The following is a 10,207-nucleotide window of genomic DNA, read 5'->3' as shown; positions in this document are numbered from 1 at the left end:
GGTGAGCAACCAGGACGCCCCAATATTTTGACCGTTTAAGGAATCTTGAATGAATAAGCTGCTGTATGTGATCATGGGCACAACTCCAACACAGATGTGGACGATTATTCAATAATAGTCTGTGTCACTTTATGATTGAGCTGTTATGACAAAGCTTCTTGTGACTGAGCTCCAGGTTGACCTCTTAATTAACTCAGAGGTCATGAGTGTGTGCAGGAATTTAACTTTACTTTTTCTGATATGATAAGACTCAAAAGACACCAAGCATATGATACAACTGTCTAAAACCTAAAGTGATTCAACTTTAAATACTCCCATTCAAGAAGCCAGGAACAGCAAGTCTTTTCCATAGTTGTGGTCTCAAAAGTGTCTCAAACAAATAATAAAAACAGTCGCTGGTTTAATTTTTGTCCATTGACTAATGGATGAATTGACTAATTGTTGCGGCTTTAGATTAAACAACTGAAACCGTGAAAACATCTTGTGTCCAGGGGGCTGGGTGTTAAAGGATTAAAGAGTCCAACATGAAAATGAATTCAAGAAAATACTGAACCAAATACATTCAAAATTAATAAATAGTACATTTTTAGTAAAAATCAAAACAGGTAGCACTACTTCCAGCAAGTTAAGTCTGTTACTGTAGGACTCTTAGTCATAGTTATTAACAGTTTTTTGTTAACAATAACAGGTATGTCTCTAACAACCATAACAACTGTCTCAAAGACTTCCTTAAGTAGCATAGTTATTTTCCAACTCTGCTCCAACATACGGAAACCACAATGACTAACATCCATAAACGTCATCCAGCAGGGCGCTTATCTCTTAATTTGACATGCTGAGTTCAACAGGAAAGACTTGTGTCACACACACACACACACTCTCATGCTCTTTACCAGCTGTGTATTATTACCATTAGGTGTGAATCTTCCAGCAGGGGGCCTCAGTGAGTCATAGGAAACTGTTTTACCTGGACACGTCAACTGCATTAGTGTTCAAGGAATTAAGCTAAATTAATCCTGGGTATCTACAGCTAATTTTCTAGTTAGTGGTTAGATTTCATTAAGTCATGAGGCAGTATTTATTATGTTGATATGAAGATCCAGTAGGCATCTTTCCTTCATTTAGACCCTGTCAACAAATTAATCTCCAACTTAAAAACCATGGCTAACCAAAGCACTTGGTACTTATTTAGATTTTTTACCTAAAAACAGACAACAGTAACAGATTACATCATGTAAACTTTAATAAGATGAATGAGATTTATCAAAACAAACAATTTGCCGTTTACGTCATTCTGAAAAAACAGAGTGCAGAGTTGATTACCTTGTGCAAAGCATGACGTAGGGTTTCTCGATTTTCCATTTTCTTAGATTCAGTCACATTGTTACCCAAACAAATCAGTGTAGTTTAGTACTAACTTTAGTAATATTTACGCAGATTTCACTGTGACCTAACATGGGGATTTCACAGTGATGATGGCTACAGCTGCAGGCCCTGCATTTCCATTTAAAAAAAACAGATTCCAGTATTTATTTTGAAATATGGGTGGATGCTGAAGTAAAGTTGAAGAACACACTCTAGTAATAAAAGTCTGTACCAAAACCATGTGTGCATTTTCTAAAAGTATGTATATTTCATAGTTTTAAATACTGTCTAGTGCTAAAGAATAGTGACCTACTGGATCTTCAGGTCTTTAAAAATCAGGTTATAAAGCAACCAAGCTGAGCTGGTGTTCGCAAAGGGAGTTAGTGTTTTTAAAATGAAAGTGAACGAGTGATCCCAATTCCAAACAACCCTCAGCCCTACACTAATCATCTCATAATGAAAATACAATGATTAAACATTTTCATTCATAATCACAAGACTAGGATGGTAGTGGGATTACATTTGGAACTGGGCATTTGATACTAAGTAAAGAAAATATATTGGCCGCAGAAATTTAATGAGTTTTTAAAACTAACTGCGCTCTAAAAAAACTACAATCTATTCCAGCAATTAATGTCCTTTAGTTTGAAAACTAGGGTTTATACTACACCATAAAAGTGAGCGATAGGACAACAATAAACAAAATAATTAAATATCTCAGGTTGCATCTCAATAGCTCCACACTCTCTCCTTAATTATTTTTATTGATTTATCAGCTACAGTGATCTTACACTTTAATACTGATGTAACAAGCAGAGGAAGAAACCATCTGGAGCTATTAGGATGCATCCAAAGTTGAAGCTGCACAGAGTGGACAGCTTAACCGCTCGAAGGGCTTCAAGTTCCATCTGGGTGTCTCGTGATGTTGTCCTATCCTTCTCCATTTTATCTTAGAGGTGCCATGTGATCATTTTCCCCAAGTGCCCTGTCAGTTTAAGAACTGTGCTGACATTTTGGCAGATGTGCTCTTTGACCAACGCTCTTACTTTCTACAACAACTTCCTCTCTGCTTTTGTTCTCCCATGAATATGCACACTGAGTGCATACTTTAGGCTTGTGAAGGCACTGCTACCAAACCCTGTTTACACCTGGCAATAAAATCAGGTGATCAGGTATCAGAGTATTTTATGTGGAAAAGAAAAAAACACAGTGCACACAGATCAAAATCTAAGACTCAGAAAACATTTTAGACATTTCTCTTTAAAAGATGACTTATATGATCCATACATTAGCAAAATATTTACAGATCATCTGGACCCATCGACAGTGTGACATTTTATAGTTAAAAAACAAAAACTTGTGAGTGCTCTTTTTTTAAATGACCATATATTATATTATTATTATTATTATATTATAACATATTTTCAGCATTTCTATACTGCCGTTTGTTACTGACCAACATGTACAGAATACTGTGAACTCAACTAAAAGATATATTTATATTTCAAAATGATTTTTCTAAAGGCAGAAACCAAAAAGTAGATCATCATCACTTTGCCTTCTACTAGAGTCAAAGCTCTACATGCAAATATAATGCTGGCTCAATAAAACTAGGTGTAAACAAGGTCGTTTTGGTTGAACACAGAGCTTATTTGCCAAAAAGAGTAAATCTACACTAAATCACACAGGGAGAAAACTGCTGCTACACTGCTGTCTGTTGGGTGGAACCTTTTCACATGTTGCACCTTTGGCCACAACGCAATCAGTGATGTCATAGTAGGTATTTTACATCACAGATTGTGGTGCACATTGAAGTGCAACTAATAATCCATTGTTTCAACCCATAGAGTTGCAAGAGCAGTGCAAGAGCAATTTCCCTCAGTCTGTAATCAGGCGTTAAGTTACATTTAACAGATTTCTAAGGCGAGATGTACAAAAATTTCAAATCCACACCTGGCAAATCAAAAGCCAGGCCTGCCCACCCAATTAAGCCCCACCCAGCAACCCACCCACCCCCTTAACCCCGACCGTCCTCGTTGTTAAAGGACCCAGACATGCCGAAGTTTACCTGGCAACCAAGAGAACAGAGAAAACCTCTTAAAGGAGAGGTGGCGAGGACGAGGTGCAGCCACTGAGAGGAGAGAAGGGAGGGAGGGACGAGGAGGTGATCGATGAGACAGAGGGAGGAGGGGGGATGAAGGGGAGGAAGGGAAAGTGAGTGAGACAGTGGGAGACAGAGAGACAAATCTGTATCCAGACTGGGCGAGGATCATGCAAAACCACAGAGATATTCTGCTCCAGGAACATCACACGTCAGATTACACTGTTTGAAGGTGAATTTTTCAGGTGTGACTATTGTTCTCGTTACTGAGCCGCTTCTGAAGGTTTGATCGATTAGAAGTTTGATGAAATGGTCGAGTGAAGGTAAAGCTGGAGGAAAGTCGGAAATTAAGAAATAATGCTTCACAAATCTTCCTCTCTACCCGAAGGCCCTGAAAGACTAAGCTGTTGAGTGTTGACATAAACAAGAGAATAGAAATAAAGGAAAGAGCAACGCTGGGATCAGACAAAATGTAGGTTTTTCCAGGTGGTCAAAACCTACAAATCAGACCGCTTTCTTTTTCTCCATGTTTAAATTTGTCCACCAATTCGTGATCTTATTTTTATCATTTGAATTTTTTCTGTACTAGTGCCGATACAATACCTGAGTTTCTGTACCAGAATTACCAAAACAATACTTTTTTTAATACCTAACTCTGAACAGAATAAATTAGTTTTTTTATACAGACCTCCTCTTTTATTTGACAAAAGACATTGAACTTGTTAAATGTTAAATGTCTAAACATAAGCTATTATACAAGAACTTTCCCTGAATAGAATTCAGACTACAAAGTGGAAAATATAGGATTTATATAAATAAATATCAAATTATCGAATAAGTAAACAGGCTTCCGGTTCTCAGTTGCCTTCAATACTTGACGTGTAGGACACATTTCAGCCTGCACCCTAACAGCGTTGTGTTTTCATAACCCAGCCCTTTTGGTCAGCGTCACAGCAGAAACAGACATGAATGGAAAGATAAAACTGACACAAGTGGACAGCAAACAGACAAGTTGGGACAAGAGTGTCAACAACAGGAACAACCAACACAAAATGTAGCAAAACTGGCAGAGAAAAAAGAGAAAAGTTTTGTATTTACGGTAGTGAAAGTGTGTGTGTCTGTGTGTGTGTGTGAGACGAGAGGAAGAGACATAGGGGGAAGTAGGGGAGGAGTTTAAAGGTCAAAATCCATTTCTGCATCCAACACATGAGCCCTCCAAACCATCTTCGCTTGAAACTAAAAGGCAATTTTTTTTATATCACTTAGTAGAAGATTGAAGATCACAAATGTCATGTTGGGGCTTATTTAAATTTTATGACTGATTTCCAAAACACACTCTCTATGTAACTTTTGTTCATTGGAGTCAGATGGTCACATGGAGGTCAACCACAAGACAGTGGAAGTTATGAATTATGTTTATATTATAAATAGTATTCAAACAAAATATGGTAAGTACAAATATTTTAGTCATTTGAATTCAACCAAATATTTCACTGTCCACTTCACATTTATAATACTGCAATAAGATGTTGTATTCAAACATTTGTCACTAGGTGGCAGTAGAGGCATTTAAGCCTGAGACACTACACAGGAAATACTAATTTAACCTTCATAGATAGATTAATAGCATATTAATAATTTGGAGAGGAGAGGAGAGGAGAGGAGAGGAGAGGAGAGGGGAGGAGGTTTTTGACTCACCCAGTGTGGGAGCATTGAGTGCCATGACACCGTAGAACGAGAACGGTCCGGTCTCAAACTTCATGTTCTCATTACCGGCCTCCACCTCCACTCGTCCCTGACAAAAAAAACAACAGAAACGAGCATAAATTGTGAGTGAGAAATCACATCTGTGGCAGAAACAACATTCACTTAGTACAATCCTTATGACTCTACAAACTGCAAATCATCATTTCTGTATCAGTGCAAGCACAGTACCGTTACAGTGGTAGTGAAACAGCAGTTCTATTCATTATCATAATGTTTGCACTGCATTTTTGGTTCATGTAGTCTGAGAAGTCATCAGAATGAAAGAAATGTAGTGGTAGGAAATATCAGTAGGTAAAATCCCTTTACTTTACGTTATTGCTTTAAATAACTTACCAATTGTTGGTAAGTACTACATAATACATTCACAATATTATTTTGCCAATCATAATTAAATCAAAGAATTGACTACAGACGTTTTGTGCTATATATTTACTTTAAAGTTGATACTGCAAAAAGGTGCAAAAGTTCAGAGTTTCCCCATGTCTGTTAATCAAAGTGAAAGGACACTGAAACATCACAAGACGTATAAAAATCCCACTTAAAGTCATGTGAATTACATTTTTGAGAAGCTTATACAGCTCATTTAGGGTTCAGAAACTGTTGAGTGATCACATCACATCCTCCCCTCCATCATAACAGAACCAGCGCTATAACAAATGACTATTTTCCATCATGTGCCAGTTGTTTTAAGTGTTGTCAATAAACTGTCTAGAAAATTCAAATGCCGAGTGCAAGGTGACATTTTCGAATGCTTGATTTTATCCAACCACCAGTTCAAAACCCAAAGATATTAAGTTTACTATAATGTATGACAAACAAAATCATTCATTTGTGACATTTAAGAATCTGGAACCACCCATGTTTTGGTAATTTTGCTTAAAAAACTAAAACAATTATCAAAATCTAATTCATTTTCTGTCGATCAACTAATAGATTCATCTACTAATCGTTTGAAGCTCTGAAAAGACTCCAACTATACTGGACTGGACGGTCACTGGTTCTTATAGAAAGACTGACACTGCCTTCTACTGTATATGTACTGACAATGCTTGTCACCCTGACTTTCAGTTTTTAGGAAATTACATTCTTTGGCCTCTAGAGGGCGGTACAATCACAGGTCAAAACAAGGTGGCATACAGTATTTCTTAGTGATTGTCCTCTGGAGAGTCTCTGCATCATTTGTGGGAGGAAACATGTTTACTTTATTGGCCTTTATTAGACACTAGTATGCATGAATCAGATTGACAAATTAGAAAAGAAATGTGACTGCATGGGGACGGTGTGATGCACATGAGGAGAAGAGGAGAGAGAAGGCAGAGCTGCGAGAGGTTCTTTGTCAAATTAAAATAAAGGTTACACTGATGTGGGATGGAGAAGTTAGAGTGAGAGAGGGAGATGTGGGGGTGAGAGGACAGAGGAGAGGCCAGAAGGGGGTTAAGGAGGCCTCTGTGTTGGTACAGTGAGCTGGCCTGAATTGGCTGGCTGGAATGTGTGAACTGCAGCAACAACACAGCACAGTTAATCCACACTGTCATCCCTCCTTCCCTCCATCCCTCAATCCCTCCATCCTCCCATCCCCACACACAGGGACAGGGCTGATGACAGCAGAACAGGTGGTAAAAAAGGACAGGAAATGAAAAGGACAAACAAGACAGTGCAGGGGGCTCACTGTATCCAACAGTGACGACTTCATTAGTAAAGGAAATTTAAGATCTTTAATTCCAAGGTGTCACTTGAGTCATTTTAATTTAATTTAAGTTATTCCTCTGCAGAAGTTTGGCTTTGTCTGACTGGGTTTAGTGTTACAACATTATGGTGTGCTACCAAGTGGTCCTCAAACCTATATGACGTACATGTATTTAAATTTTATTTAGGATTTGAAGGTTTTCTAAACACATAAAATATGTCAGAAATCAACAAGAAACTAATGTATTTTACATAAACAGGACAAAAAAATCTGACTGTCCTGATTTAGTTCTGTGTACATTTCCCTTTAAGACCTCCTGGAATGAGCTTGTATGACAGAGAGCGAGCCTTTACCAACATAATTGATCTGATATAACCCTCGCTCGTGCTATTTTGGGGTGCGTGCCAATTTAGAAACCTGACTTGGATGCTAGAGGAGAGGGAGCGAGTGTGTCTGTCACTGAAGTTACCAAGTACGCTGCTCCCATCACAGACGCTGTGCTGAATTAAACTCACAACATCTCCCCACGGCTCAACAGCGAGCGCTTCACAAACAATGTCAACACTGATCAGAACTGAACTACCCTGACAATGCAGATACATTTAAAGCACAGATTCGACTGTTTGGCTGCTTTTATTCCTCATAACAATCAATTATGTTTGTCTCATATCATCCCTCCAACAACCCGTGCCACCATTCTGCGGTACTTCCTTACTTATTCTTCCCAGGGTTACAATTCATTAATATTGTTGATTAATCTATTGATTTATTTTCATTGGTCTGTAAAATATCCTAAAAAAGCTCTCAGATTCTTTAAATAGCATTTCTTTGTCCAACAAATAGTCCCAAAAATATTTAATTCATAATGACATAAAACAGACAAAGCTAGCCAATCCTCACATTTAAGAAGTTGTTTTGATTGACTTTGCTTTGATTTAAACAATGATTTGAATTGATTGAAACTTTTTGAATGAATTGACTAATCCCCCAGCACAGCCTCCTTGCTAACTGCAGCATCCTGTCTATATATACTGCAAAATAAAGAGTTCAGTTGTCAATGTAATAATAAAATCATTAAGGAGTGAGATGGCTGTGCACAAAAGATGTTTTGGAGCATCCAATCATGTGTGTTCAGGTAATAAATGTGCCTTGTCATACCTTCAGGCTTGTACTTACTCTAGCTGTCCCTCCTAACATGAGCATGTAACATGCACCACTCTCAGCGCTGTTTGTTCTCTTTTCGGGCCACTGCTTTCTGCTTTCCGTTGTGTTTTGTGAAATGCTTTGATGTTCAAAAATAGATTTGATCCTTCAGCTGTTTTTTATGCAGAAAGTGAAAAGACGTCTCCTTAATGAGGACAATCCGTCCATCTATCAGCACTCAGCTCCCAGCGTGTGGAGATGCTTATTATTTACATTTATTTGAACAAAGGTAAATTCACAGGGCATGAATGCCTTTGCCGCAATGCACCAGACCGAATTCATCCAGTTACACACACATTCACACCTGCTCAATAGAACCACAGGCTCCTACCTTTGGCTGTTGAGTAATCAAGAGGTCAAATGCCTTGCTCAAGGACAACCTGCTGCTGACAGAGGAGCAGACATTCACTGCAAACCTCTTCTTTTATTACTTTACTAGAAAGGTAGACAGAAACAAAACTAAACAAAAAGATGGAGACTTTTAATTTGGCCTACTGATGTTTCTTTCATAATCTCTCCAACATCTACTGTTTTCCCCTCCAAGGTTTACAGCTGGGTGACTTCTTCATTTGACACTTAATGCAAAACTTAAACCTATATATATATAAAGTATATCAGCAGATTTGGAAAGAAGTTAATCACCTTTCAACATATGGTCAACTCTGTGTATGTGAGCACGGGCTGGGGTCAAATACTTGGCCTGTAACACGTGCACACACACAAACAAAAAACCTCATACATGCCTCACGAGCATGCAGAGGGCTGACTCCGGGGCGTTTTGCAGCCGTTTAATTCAAAGGGAGGCACGGGGGAGGGAGGAGAGAAATAATAGAACCAGAGGGAGGCGGAGGACAGGAGTGAGAGGTGTAAAGCCTGTCGGTGCTCCGGTCAGACCAGTTTTCCCAGATCTGCACTGACAGTACAGCCTGCCAACACTTGGAACGATACACTGCACCAACATTGGGCTTTTTTTATTTTAAAAAACCAGGCCATGAGTCACTGTGGTCCACCACTGATACTGTGTTACAATCAATGTAGATGACAGGCTTTTAGCATTTCTCGTTTCTCTAATATGAGTAATAACTTTGGAGTGTGCGGGAGAAAGGCTGCAATAAACCCTCTGCCTCTGTCAGTGGTTACCAATCTTTTTTCATTAAGTGAGCCTTTTTTTATCAGTAACACCGATGATCTGATGACAGTTGTGAGATTGTTTGCTTGTTTTTGTTTAGGAGTTTAGTGTTATGTGATGATCTACATGTCTTTTCAAAATGCTTTCACCTAGAATACGTTTTTTTTAAACATTTTCATGGACAAACCTATTATTCTGCAGTCTTAGTCGTTATGTGCTATCTAAGTCCACAGCTTTATCACACTGGAGATACATGTGCAACCTCAACACTACTAGTTTTTAAAGGAAACAGTAAAAAAAACTAAAGCTAAGCGTGGTAATAAACCTGAGACATGATACTTTGACCATACTTTGATCATTCCAGTAAAGCACTGCCTTACTTATTTCTAACTTTTACGTTACGTTTCAGCTTAAAGTTCAACAGGAGTGTGAGTTTTAGCTAGGACATGTGCAGGACTGTAGGTGGATCTTGGCCAATGTTCAAGTTGGTGCATTATGACTCAACGTGCGAGAGAACTTTGTATCTCTATCCATCAAACTGACACACACTGAGGCGCTGATGTATGTTATCCTAACACCTTTCAAACACAGTGCTCTTTGTGACCTTGAGTGATCATTTATTACTGAACTGTGACTGCTCAACAGGAGGCATGCATTGGAAGAGTTCTATTTCAGTGATGAAACAAATCAAGGTCAGTGAAGCCAGAGAGAAAGTCACGACCAAAGGATTGGGAAAAGGGGTGGAGTCAGTGACTACTATACTATATTGAGTAAAATTACAACTTATGATTATAGTTTTGGTCATTGTTTCTTTCAGTTAGGGCAATTTAATACTCACTAAACAATTGCAGGGATTGGGGACATCACTATGATGAAGTCTTACGAGGCGAGAAACATGAACAGTATTTTAGCTTGTTTATCTAAACCACTTTTGTTTTTTTCCTGTTTCTTGTAC

At 38.4% G+C, this 10,207-nt stretch overlaps 1 protein-coding gene across 1 annotated transcript in view; it reads right to left on the bottom strand.

The window, feature by feature from the left end:
• LOC118325992 (metal transporter CNNM2-like) overlaps nt 1-10,207 on the bottom strand; it is a 29,630-nt gene that overhangs the window by 7,811 nt on the left and 11,612 nt on the right. The window contains exons 5-7 of the mRNA XM_035658875.1: nt 5,165-5,261; nt 3,434-3,496; nt 911-967 (exon numbers count right to left, since the gene is read on the bottom strand). Of these exons, the coding sequence (XP_035514768.1) occupies nt 911-967; nt 3,434-3,496; nt 5,165-5,261 (217 nt within the window). The remainder of the gene's footprint in view (nt 1-910; nt 968-3,433; nt 3,497-5,164; nt 5,262-10,207) is intronic.

This window comes from Morone saxatilis, unplaced genomic scaffold (genome assembly GCF_004916995.1).
Source record: "Morone saxatilis isolate NCDOM2014 unplaced genomic scaffold, NCSU_SB_2.0 Contig16, whole genome shotgun sequence".
NCBI classification, from domain to species: domain Eukaryota; kingdom Metazoa; phylum Chordata; class Actinopteri; family Moronidae; genus Morone; species Morone saxatilis.
This window is presented reverse-complemented; position numbering and strand designations above follow the sequence as displayed.